The sequence below is a fragment of the Siniperca chuatsi genome, linkage group LG18, assembly GCF_020085105.1.
Source record: "Siniperca chuatsi isolate FFG_IHB_CAS linkage group LG18, ASM2008510v1, whole genome shotgun sequence".
NCBI lineage: Eukaryota > Metazoa > Chordata > Actinopteri > Centrarchiformes > Sinipercidae > Siniperca > Siniperca chuatsi.
The window spans coordinates 6,538,602-6,551,642 of record NC_058059.1 but is presented as its reverse complement, the minus strand read 5'-3'; the positions used below and the strand labels follow the sequence as shown (position 1 = coordinate 6,551,642).

At 42.3% G+C, this 13,041-nt stretch overlaps 1 protein-coding gene across 3 annotated transcripts in view; it reads right to left on the bottom strand.

The window, feature by feature from the left end:
• Positions 1–13,041, bottom strand: part of col5a1 (procollagen, type V, alpha 1) — an 81,270-nt gene that overhangs the window by 37,650 nt on the left and 30,579 nt on the right. For all 3 annotated transcript variants that reach the window (XM_044175425.1, XM_044175423.1, XM_044175424.1), the window contains exons 5-8: positions 2,769–2,900; positions 1,842–1,949; positions 1,304–1,729; positions 10–516 (exon numbers count right to left, since the gene is read on the bottom strand). In XM_044175425.1, the coding sequence (XP_044031360.1) occupies positions 10–516; positions 1,304–1,729; positions 1,842–1,949; positions 2,769–2,900 (1,173 nt within the window). The remainder of the gene's footprint in view (positions 1–9; positions 517–1,303; positions 1,730–1,841; positions 1,950–2,768; positions 2,901–13,041) is intronic.

The following is a 13,041-nucleotide window of genomic DNA, read 5'->3' as shown; positions in this document are numbered from 1 at the left end:
ATTTTTCACCTGTTCATAAGACCTATCGGTCTCAGCAGGTAGCACTTTGCCCTCTTTGTCGTCATAATCCCCGTCTTCATAGTGGTCAAAGATGTCTAAATCATCATAGTCGGAGATGTGCTCCTCCTTGAACCCATCCAGATCTGTGTAGTCACCCTTGCCATCTAAGCCCAGGCCCGTTCCGGTGGTGATGGAGCCCCCTGCTCCGGTGCCAGCACTGGCCGATCCACCTCCAGTGGTGGAAGATCCTCCCTCAGAGGCAGAACCAGCTCCAGCAGACCCGCCCCCGATGGTGATGGTAGAACTGCTGCTGCTGCCGCCGCCTCCTCCACCTCCAATGTGGACTGTACTGCTGCTGCTGCTACTGCCTCCTCCACCACCAATGTGGACTGTACTGCTGCTGCTACTGCCTCCTCCACCACCAATGTGAACTGTACTGCTGCCGCCACCGCCTGCACCAGTGATGTCCACGCCATAATCATATCCATCACCGTAGTCATCGTAGGAACCTCCTACCTATAAAAGCACAGATATAGTTGTAAATATATACTGTAGTTATAATTTACAAGAGAGATGGGAAGATGAGAATCAATCAGATGTAGATGTAATTGACAATGAGGAGGTTACTTCCTGTGTAAGCAAATAACCTAGAAAAACAAGAACATAACCTTGCATTTGTGACCAGTTAAAACACAGATCGTTCTAGGGCTGCAACTAAGGATTATTTTCATTATAGATAAATCTGCTGATTATAAATTGTTTGATCTATAAAATGTCAGAAAATACTGGAAAATGCTATCTTAAATTCAAATTTATTGGCCCAAGGTGACATCTTTAAATATCTTGTTTGGCCCGACCAACTGACCAAAAACCAAAGACATTGAGTTTACTATCACATTTTTAGAAGATGGGACTTAAACGATTAATTAACAGATTTGTTTTCTGTCAATCGACTAATCGATTAATCGACCAATCATTTTAATTGTTTTTCCTAAAGCTGCAACGATGGAGATTTCTACAAAAGCATTTATTCCTTCACGGTGTCTTTTTTAAATGCATCCACATTGGCTTTGCTTCCCCCATGTGGATTTGTGGATTATAACATGAAGAAGGGCCCAATGAAGCCCTTGCTTATGCATCCCACACTTAAGTGCAGGTAGGGTTTGCATAATAGAATATGTAACAAAGTAAAGAATAGGATTTCAAATGTTTTTAACAGCTTGTCAATACAGCTATTAGACCTACAGGTCACACCAGCAACAATTAAGTGAGGATTATGTCACTGCGATTAATGTCAACCTACTGATGTCTTATTGCTGGAGATGGTTACTGAAGTTCCTACTCCACTGGTGATGACCGTCCTTCTGGTCCCTGCATCCAAGTCAGTCGTTCCCCCTGCTCCAAGATCCAGCTCATCCCCGGTACCAATGCTGGTGATGGTAACACGTCGAGAGGTATCCCCATCAGGTGATGCTGTGGACTCGTCGTAATAGGTTTCGTAGTGACCATAGCTGTCGTAGCTGTCGTAAGGGTTGGTCTCCTCGCCGTAAGCATCTCCTCCGCCCGTGGCAGTACCTGAAGAGCCCGCTGAGGAGCTGCTGGATGAGCTGGAGGATGTACCAGAGGATGAGCTAGTGGAAATGGAGGTCAAGACTTCGCCGCCGGTGCTGTCAGAACCGCCGCTCAAAGCCTCCTCCACTGTGGTCAACACACTGTCTCCATCTGTTACCTGTAAGGCAAAGAGGATATTGTTGATGGTTACGTTGGTGCATTTGAAACAATATGATTGTATTTACATTATCACATTTGAAGGCCATTTGTGGCAAAACTAGTTAGACTACCTTGACTTCTTTTGTGGTTGTCTCAGTATCAGGTGTTGATTCATAAGGCTTGCCATCCCCGTCCTCATAGTAAGGGTATTCATAATAGTAGCTGTCCTCCTCTGTGTTCTAAAGAAGAGAAACATTACATTGACACTGAGAGAGTGTCTGAGAAAGAAAAACTATCAATGATTAAAAACGTGATTTTTAAATATGATCCACTACTCTGTTGGTGCTGGGTTATGGCTGATATGTGTGCGACAGGCTGGCCATCAATCAGAAGCACACAGGAATGTGTTCTGCTCGTGGAAACCTCATGCTGTATCTGCCTGTTGCAACTTGTTATGACTGAATGACAAATTACTTTTCCACTGCTTTCTTAATGAATCTTTCACCTATCTTTAGAAAAAACAGGTCAAGTTTTTGTGTACCTTGCAGGCATACTGACAGGCCCCAGGGCAAGGAAAAGGTCAAGAGGAAGTGCTTCCTGTCCATCTTTTCGCACTTCTCTGACACACCTTTACTTAGCATGCACACAGTGTATTGGTATTCAGTGCAGAAAACGGCACGATGCAGGGATGCAGGCTTAGGCAGGCACCACATCATTCCTGAACATTATTAACTAACTGCATAGCCTGATAACCCTGTTCTTCCCAGTCAGCACTTTCCTCTGGCAGAGTGCAGTTCTCATGCATAATCCAAGAGGCTCTTTTCAGCACAGGATCCAACCGAGATCTGATTTGAGTATTAGAGACAATTACGGATTAAGGGAAATGAACTTCCTTGAGTAAGGTCAGCCATGAGAACACTTGGTGGTTCTCTTGCCTCTCTCTAGTAATGGGTAATGTTATGGCCTTGAGTTTACAAAGCTGAACTGTTAAGAGTTAAAAGAACATATTAGACTGATAAAAACCTAAAGCTTAAGAGAAGAAAGGTCTCGTTACTCACATATTCATCTGTGTTGGGGTCCTGGTTCTGAGGCCGGTCGGGCACTGGCACTTCGCAGTCGGGGCTGTAGTGCTCACAGTAGTCATAGGCAGCACGATGGTCTGCTACAATCATTAGCTGCTGGATGTCTCCCTGGAAACCACAAGAAACAGGAAGTCACAAGACTTGCTGGACCCAGATAAAAGTCATACATGTCAATAAACAAACAATCAACAGTGACAGAGATGGCAGTCTTAAACTCTGAGACCTGTGGGGAAAAATTTAAGAATATAAACAAATAAAGATGAGGGAGAACATCTGCATGCAGCATTACCACATGCAGAACAGGCAGTCCTGAAACTAGGTCAAGCCAGGGGAATCTAAGGGTGACTAAATGATGAAGAACATTTGTCCGGGGTCCAAAAGTGTCGTTTCACATCAGAGTTGAGCACCAGAGTGTGAGACAAAAAAATTACAGCAAACAGAGTGGAGTTACAAGAAAACATGGAACAACTAACTTCATGTAGTTGCGGACGATGACACAAACAATGACACACAACACACACAGGCTCACATACACACACACACACACACACACACACACAAAATGCTCTTTAACAAGATGAATGATTTTGAACAGCATACATAAGCCCTGCCCCAGATGTGAATGGGACATGAGTGATTTTGCCTTTGAGCTGACTGTGTAAGATGAATGGATCGACTTAGCATGTGCGACATGGAGAACATGAGCAGACCTGCAGTTACAGATAGCTGACCTGAGTGCATATACTAAGTTGAAGTGAAGGGGGTGGAACAGTAGCAGAAGTGAGAGATTTAAAGAAAGAGAAAGCTCAAGAAAGACTGATAGAAAAAAAGCAAGAGAGAATAAGAGGGAAAAAGAAAGGGCTCAGAAGGATCCCCAGGCTACATAGGGAGCTGGGTGTGTGTGTTTGCCACATGTTTCTAAACAGAATGCACATGGCACCAAAAGGCTTTATTGTATCTATCCAAACATGTCCTAATCACACTTCCAAATCCAGTGATGTCATTCCACATCAATCCAATACAATGTCAACTTAGCTGAAACAAATATATTTTCGGGGGGTATGAGAATCATGAAGCGACGCAACTATGGGAACAAACCGCCACAGAGCATGAAGTGTTTCTAATTATGTCCAATTGCCAAAAATCTGAAATCCCTCAACATGTCTTTCCAGCTTAAATTCTCCATGGATAGCTCTCTTTTCTGACAAACATAAATGGATTGCATTTGTGGTCTAACCAGTGACAGTTCACTGAGGAGCACCAATCCCACTGCTACACTCGAACATACCACACAGAACTCCCTCTCTCGGATCCTTTAATAACCCTTGCAAAACACTCCACAAGATGATGTTTTGTGCTCCGTCCTTGGTTTACATTATCAGAGGGTGTTTATGGTGGATGCAGCAAAACAAATCCAAATACTTCCTCCAAGACAGAATGATTGGAGTAGTCATTACACAGCTCTCCTAGCTATGAACTCTGAGTTCCCAGGAAACTTTGAAATGGCTACCTCTGAGCCATTTGTTTAAAGTGAGGACCCATAAGGCGTCTTGACTTGGTACCAGTTTGACTGTCTCTCTCTTATCCTGGCAAGACAGTGTGTCACAGCTGCACTGAAAGGGGATGATGGGAATTAAGTGTTTGAAATGAGGTCACATTCAATAAGGAATAAGCCCTCTGTACAACAAAACAGCCCTGGTGTCTGGAGCATTGCAACTGCTTTCCTATTCACATGCCATTGCCAGATGAGATAATTAATCATACACCTAAGCATTAATGAGAACATCCTCACAACACTGAGAGCACCGTGGCATGTGAGGTGTTTAATGATGTGTGACATGTACACAGAGAAAGAAAGAGGCTTGTGCATGCCTAGAAAGAAAAGTGTGCTGCTATAAGGATTATATTGAGGCTGGAAAAGCTGATGGTTACATTTGATTGCACATAACCAAAGGCATGTGAGAGGGGAAAAAGGATGAAAAGAAGCTGGATAGGGAATGTGGACCTGAGTTGAGCTGTGCTCAGTTGTGTTGGACCATTCAGCACTAACAGTTCCAGCCATCTGAAGTTTTATTCTGTGTTAAAAGTTCTGGACTATAAAAAGGGAAGCCAGGCACTGAGCACTGCACAAAACCAACTACAGATGGATAGGCAAAATAAAAGTTAGAAACATTTTTTACTTTGAGGGGCATTTTAGCAACTTAAAATTACACTTAAGTCTGGAGAATGGCGAAAGAAAAAAAGAATGGTCAAAATCAATGCAGCAGACTGTAAGATATTCTCATTTCTAGTCCTTAGTATGGGCGAAGCTCCAAAAACACTGCACCTACATTTCCCATAATGCAACTTCATAGCGTCTCTTCATCAGACCCTCCCTGCCTGGTAAATGCTGACGTCTATCAAGCTTCACACCAGTTTGTAACTCAATTTTTCTGTTATAAATTTGTAGACTCCATGTCCAATCCAAGATAAACTTGATGACATCACCATGACATCATCGGGGGTTATTATCTCAGACTTGACAAAGCTCCTCCAGAGCAACAGAAGAAATTATACAAATATTTTAACAGGCTATGTTGTACTCTCTGTGACTAGTTAATTGACTAAAATCTAGAGTGGTTCTCCACAATTTCATACAAATTATTGTATTTAATAATAGCAATTATATATCATTATTTGAAAGAGCAAACTTCTTCTTTTTCAGATTTTGATCAGATATAAACAATAATAGGAAACTAAACTGCAAAATGTATATGTTTGTATTTGATCATCACAAAAAGATGCTTGCTTCTTTCCTTTTCATGCTCCATCTTTACACATAAATTATTTCTGCATTGATATAAAAGGCAAACAGTACATGTGTTCCCATGAAAACTGCACACCTTCACAGTAAAACTATTGTCAAAGTCTTGATCCACCGTGACAACCACTAAAGCTGGTTCTGATTTCCTTTCTTTGAGCCAGAGCTGCTCTTTCACCACACGTAGCTCGACAGATTCTGGTGCCAAACGTTATATAAGCTGCTGTTTTACAGATGTAGGGAAGCAGTAAATATTCCTATACTGTACTCCAGCTGTATGCTAATGCCAAATTTCTCATTTAGTATTCTGGCGCTGAATGGTCAACTCAGTCCAGCAGCCCATCAAAACATGACATATTTTCTCCATTACTGTATATGGAGGCTATCTCTCTATATTTTGATGACAGGAAACCACACTGCAACTGCTGTATGTGCAGAGTCAGGGATTCGGAATTCGATAAGGGATTGGGTAACCCCAACACTTAAAAAGAACAGGAAATTATAACTTATTCCTCACCTCAAAAGTCACGTCAACATAAGCTGATATGTGACACAAATGCAGACTGAAATATGCCATATATAAAATGATTAATATACAGCAACACATGCAAACACAGACACACAAGTACCACCAATCCCACACCCAAACAGAGCACACCAAAGAGAAAAAATACCCTGGAATTATACAATCACACCCCAACCCCTGGGGGAACCATAAAAGACATGCAATCATCTTTCCCATTTGAGAAGGGACAGTGACATTTTTCACTCTGAAGCATCATGTGGCACATCAGAGTGGTGCTTAAGGCAGAATTTTCAGACAATAACAGGGCTGCCGCTGTCAGCATCTCCCTGGACTCAGCTGAAATATGACTCTTCTCCAGGCCAATGCACTCCTCATGTTGAGCTCTGGTGGAAGAGCCATTGCCTGTGGCTGTAAGCAACGGCCGTGCTCACTTCACATACTTCATGTTAAAGAAAAACTGCTGAAGACACTTGCATGCACACATAAAACATGCACATGAATTCATGAGTGAGGGCTGCAGCTTACAGCTAGATTACTGACGCAGAACAAATCCAGGCTGAAAATGTTCAGATTCATCCATTCATTCTGTATTTTATTTACTTAAATGTCACATCAACTTTTTGGTTTTCAGTCCCAAACCTCACCCTGTTTGGCCCTCACACATATTCCTGCTGGATGTTCTGGTTGTGTCCAGGCGGGGGCAGGAGAGTGCTCTAATGAGCATGAAGCCAAATATTTTTCTCCATCTGAACCTGACCCACAATCATGCTGGGTGGACTGAGTTCACTGTGTTCCCTCTTCTGAATAAAAATATATGATACATGGGATAGAAAGCAATATTGGTGCGGTTTCAAAATCATCATATCACAATGCACAGCTAATGAATGGGGTAAATTATTGCTACACTAAAACGTAACAAAATGAACTGCACACATATATGCTCTCTTCTTCTTTCTTATACACACACATACTTCAAGCATCGCAAGCAACTTCATATCCCCAGGGGACACCTGATAATGGCTGTGTTTACCTTTTACGCCTCACACAATGCTAAGAGAACAGCTGAAAGAAGAAAAACTCAAGTCTAGTTTCTCATCATTTTTCAAGTCATATGGAAGGAAAATGGGTAGGAGGGCCCCACAGACCAGGATAAGACTCTGGGAGGTCTGAGCTCTGGCTGCATTTTAAGGCGAGCTACTTTCACAACATATTTACACAGTCACCCCTGAGCTCTGAGCCAGGTCTTGGTCCCACTGCCAGCCCATACCGGCACACTCACAGTCCCAGCGCCTGGGCATGCTCCAACCTGACCACAAAAACCATACAACACACTGCAGAGGTCAGCTCGCTGCACAGGGGCCATAAATCAGCATGGACACACACACACACACACACACACACACACACACAAATGTTCATGGACACACAATAAACTAGATACACATTGTCTACATAGCTGTATAAGTACATACATGCAGACATACATGTTTAGAAACACACATACATATGCCTACAGAGAAATTCCACTCCAACAAATTTACAGAATGAGAGCTTTACCAGATATCAACTACATTTTCATCCACATACACTTTCCCCTCCAGACTGTAGCTCAATCCCAACGCTCAGAGCAGCTGCCAAGAGCAACAGGCCCGTCTGCCACCCCACTTATCCACTACACAGCACCTTAACCCTCACCTCTTTGCCGTTGTCCTGCTTTTGGATCCCAACTAGGCCTCTCCATCATTTCAACCCTCAGCTTCCCAGCCCCCATCACACTCCCTTCTGCATAAGATTTTAATTCCACGTCTCTGAGGACTATGGGCAGCCATATTCCCATTTCCCGTTCATTTGAGGTAGTGGAAACCAGAGCGGCTCGCCTCATCTAATAGACGTAGATTCTAAATGTTTGGCTTGGCCATTTGCTGAAATCTACATACAAAAAGTGCTGAGGGCACACTTCAGGGCTTGCTGACGCAGTAAAGGAATAACAGAGGGAATAAGGGGCCGAAAGACAAACATCTGACATGAGTTAGGGAAATTCACTTAATTATCCATGGTGGAAATTCCATGTCCATCTGGGGCTACTGAAGTCTATGTCCCATTCCTCAGCCTGAAATGTATAGAAGTAGTGTACTCTGCCAGTGAAGCATGACATATACCTTGGACAAGACAATGCAGACAAACGTGACTACAGCAATACAAGTCTGTATAGGAAAGGTGAACATTAGGATTGTACGCTTTAGAAAAAACATTTTTGGTGTTTTATGGCATATCGTTGACTATAACACTATGCCACAATATACCATTCAAAAGTTACATTATGGTTACATTATTACACAGTGAAGTACACAGTGCTCTACTTCAATCTGCAATAATTCCAGATACATCTGGAAAACTTTCTGTCTAAATCCAGCTGGGACAGATCGCAGTCCACACATGGAGTCAGAATGCCTCTCAAATCAATCTCAAATGTATCGTCTCCCCACTGACTTGATTTTATCTGTGGGAAAACTGCAGATCGAAAAAGAACTTACACATTTGCACTTGATATTGCAGCAAAATAGTCTCAGTTGCCAGTTTATTCGGTGCACCTAGCTAAAACGAATGCAGTCTAATACAACGGTACCACAATAAATCCTACCTTCATGAAGGTTATAATGTTGTAATGTGCTTGTTGAAACTGTTTTAGAGAGGTCTTGGTTCAACTTTTTGATCATTTTGGAGGCTGCAGTTTGTGGTGCTGTTGAATTGTATTGTGTTATACTGACAGGTGTTTCTCTTATTTTATCTCTTTTATATCAATGAGAGTAGGCTAAATAACAGAAACACCTCTTATAGACCTATACAACTAATAAAATGGCAACTGAATGTAAGATCACTTAGGAGGATTCTCTGTACCTTGCTTCAGGTACGTACTTCCAAACCTTGTCTGTATGTAAATCATGTCAACCATGTTTGGGTGGTTTTGTGTCTGACAATCCTATCAAGGACTCATTTGTGGTCACACCTCTGAATAGGGCTTTAGTGACCTAATCTCAATGCATCCTCAACAATTTGCAACTTCATTTAGAAGAACATTTACACTGCTGTTCAGAGCAGTCCACTTGAGATTAGATCTACTGTACCAAGAGTAGTGCTTTGTGGAAAGAGGGCCTAAATACCCCTTCATATTTCTGCACCAGACAGACAGTCATGAAGACCCAAGCAGGGCATCAAATTTCCAGGTCTCCTCTAACAGGGCTCCATAAGAGAAGCCATTTTCCAATCCATTTACCACCCAAGGTAGACCTGTTACTGCTTTGACACCTATAAGTTTTTTTTATAATAAAAATCAAAGAGTCCAGCTACATTTGTGAAAAGTGTGGAACTGTGGAGCGACTGATTCAAAAGTTTTACAAGAGCTACTGAGTGTAGCTAATAACAAATAATAAAACAGAAGCCCAGTTAAGGCCTGGCAGCATCAGTCAAACCAATTTTACTACTGCCTCAGAAACTGGAGTACATACTCTTTGTGAACAGTTGTAAATTAGGAGTACCTCTACAGGTGAATACATAATTACCTTAGATGACTGAAACTGTAAATAAGGGATAGCTGAGTGAACGGCAGGAAAACTGAAGAAAAGTCCTGAGGTAAAGATGAGGAAACAGGATGTGCAAAACTCATCGTGCCATCACAATATTAAAGCTCTTAACGAGCATCAAGCTCATGTGATGCATGTTTTTACTACTTTTTCCTGGCTCTGTTTGTACCATGGGAGCCCCACAACATGCTTCATCCCAGCCCTATTAAAGGCCTCCCAACCCTTTGCACTGCTCCTCTTACTCTTATCACACTGCCTTCAACTCCCCCACTCATTCCATCTCTAATCCTTTATTTCAAGACATCTTAACCTCAATCCTCTTCTTCTCAAGCCCATCAAACTTTTTTACCCTGCCTTCCCAACTTATCACCCCCCCACCCACACGCATGCATGTCTGGGACAGCCTATCAGCGGATACCAAGGAAACCTCTGGATGATGTCATGTGGCACAAGCTGCTGTTCCAAGACTGACATCAGTGGGGAGAGAGCTCCTCATTCTTTCCAGAGTATGACCCAAAGGTTTTGGCTCCACTACCCGAACCTACTGCTCCAGCTTCCCCACTCCTCCACACTCTCTCAATCCTGAACATCTTGTTTTCTCAACACCAAAACCTCCTTCTCATCTGCTCCAACTCTCTAATATGCCAGATCTTTCTGTGACAAAAACTACACTATATGATCGCGCACATTCATACTGGACGAGAATGCTTTCGCTCTGCTTTGGCTGCAACAATGGAGGCCAGACAAGAACTGCTGTGTTTGCACCTTGGCTACTTCGATTCACTTGAGGTCCCCTGTGGATTACCTCTGAGTGAGGCCAAGTGGTGTGTCTGTACCGTTTGTCTTCCCTCAAACCAACCACAGCCATTTATTTCACTGAACTCTGCTTAGAACCAAGGGATGGGCATTAAATTATCTCTGGTTTTTCTTGGCACACTCACTGGGAAACAACAGTGAACACAGAAATCAGGGGACACATTCTGCAGATGGACTACATGCAGGCCCTACATTCTGAACAACAGAGATTAAAATACACTGGAAATAAACACTCTCAACACCCATAACCCTAAAGTCATGAAGAAAAACAACATCACTAAAAGTCATTAGCTGGACTTTGCTAAAGGTAATGGCTCTCAATGACTGATTCTAACATACATTACAGTCATTATGAAGGAGTAATCACTGTTTCATTTGCAACTGATGAGCATTGATTACCAGGTTTAAATACCAGTCTTCTTATATAATCATAACCTTAATTACCTTCATAGTTCTTACTGGCACAAGCTACAGTACTCATATGCAACCTACTAAGAAAAAAAAATAATATTATGGTACTTACAGAGGGTAGACACTCTCTGTGACCACAATAACCATGTCAGAAACCAAACCACAAACCACCTCAGCATACAGTAAGTACTACTTGCCTCCTGACTGCTGTATGTAAAGGACCTCCTCTAAAGAACTTTACAGCAAAAAGAAACAGACCATTCACTGTAATTCAAATGTGTGATCAAGTCAGATTGTCTGTCCCTCCTCACCTCTGTATTTAAATATGTGATTGACTTTTTCAATCCTTCTCAACATTGATGATCTCTTTTTTACGGAAAATTCTTTCTTAGCAGTCTTCCTTATGATGCATGGAAATGTACTGAGACTCTAAATGAAAACAAATTAATGCTGTCAAAAACAGCTCTCTCAAATTGACAGTACAAAAGTGCTGTTGCTCTTTCTTCTTATTTCCCCTTTTACATGCTGTTTTTCTAAAGAGATTGACTGGAAGTTGCAGGCTCTTGAGTCAACTGAATTAATTGGCCTGCCGGTGAAATCAAATAGGTTTTTTTGTGTTTTCATGCTCAACACCTCTTGGTGGTAACTGACTCTGGCAAAAGTCAACACAGGATCAGACTAAACTACAGAGGGGAGAAGGGAGTAAGAGGAGGAAAGGAGTGCAGCCTGAGCATAATTTGGAAACTATGTGGCATATTTTCCATTTTCTGCACGCACTGGAGTCTGTCCTGTCTCCCAACTGGCAGAGACACAGCAGGAGGGCTTTTAACATCTCTCACAAAATATCTGTCTGTTCCCACGGTAACCATTGGACTGTTACTGTGGCCCTGATAGCTGGGTAAGATTTTAATTGTTCCTGTATCACCTCAATCTCATTCTAAGTATACTACGGGCCATAATTAAATAACAGCAGAAGTACAACTGTACCGGATACATGCAGTCATCCTATTGGCAACTGAAAGAATTAACCAGTGGCCATTAGGGTTAGTGGAAATAATAGCTATGACACACATACACGAACATACACCACAAACATCTGCATTCATGCCTCATTAAATAGTTCAAGTCAATAACTTCACTAGAAATGTGAACATAATCCGTGTAATATAAAACAGTGTTGTACTTCCCTGCTTCAGTCATACACCACATAAACACTCTTAATGGAAACAAATGCATATATATACAGTACAGTACATACAATATGTCTTAGATATAGAAATGTGGCTTTGGTTGGGAGGCTATGGTATTTGAATGAGGGCAAGAAGTGAAGTTTTAATTTTATACCCCATCATATATCTATCTCCCCTATGGCTTGGCAGAGCAGTTGTGTGTGTGTGTGTGTGTGTGTGTGGGTGTGGGTGTGTGTGTGTGTGTGTGTGTGTGGGGGGGGGGGGGTGATGTCATATTTCATTCATTTTGTCTGTTCTTGCTGAGCAGCATTGAGGTTAAAGGTCAGCTGGCTCAGCATCAGTCACATCAGTCAGCCTCTGTTACTAATTATTATTGAGGGCCTCAGCCTCACAGACTAATCCCCCTTTAAACAAGCACAACTCTGAGGGGACAAAGACAACACTATTCCTTGTGCCTTGTGCCTCTATGTGTGAGTTTTTGTCTGTGTCTGTGTATGTGTGTGTCCCTCCCAGGGGTCGTGTTTAAGACCCACAAATATCCACACAAAATCCTGTTGTGATTCTTCACACTAGGTAAAAGCAAAAAGTACTGCTTAGTAGCCACACCGAGGCAAAACTTCAAAATAGCAACAACAGAAACAACAAACAAATGTGGCACAGTTGGAAACAGAACAGAATTCAGAGACACTATGTTGTTGTGTGGGAGATGTGGAATATATGGAACCTTAAATTAAATTTGATTTGTGATTGTGTGCATGTGTAAGGGTGACTAGCAGAGGTCGGGGAATCAGATGCTGGGGGCTCCACAAGCTAAATCCACATATAGAGAATGTGGCTGCTACCACAATCCGCATTCCATGCCATGGCACGCAGAATGGGGATTGGGGATGACCATCATTTGCACCACAGCAACATGTGTCTGTAC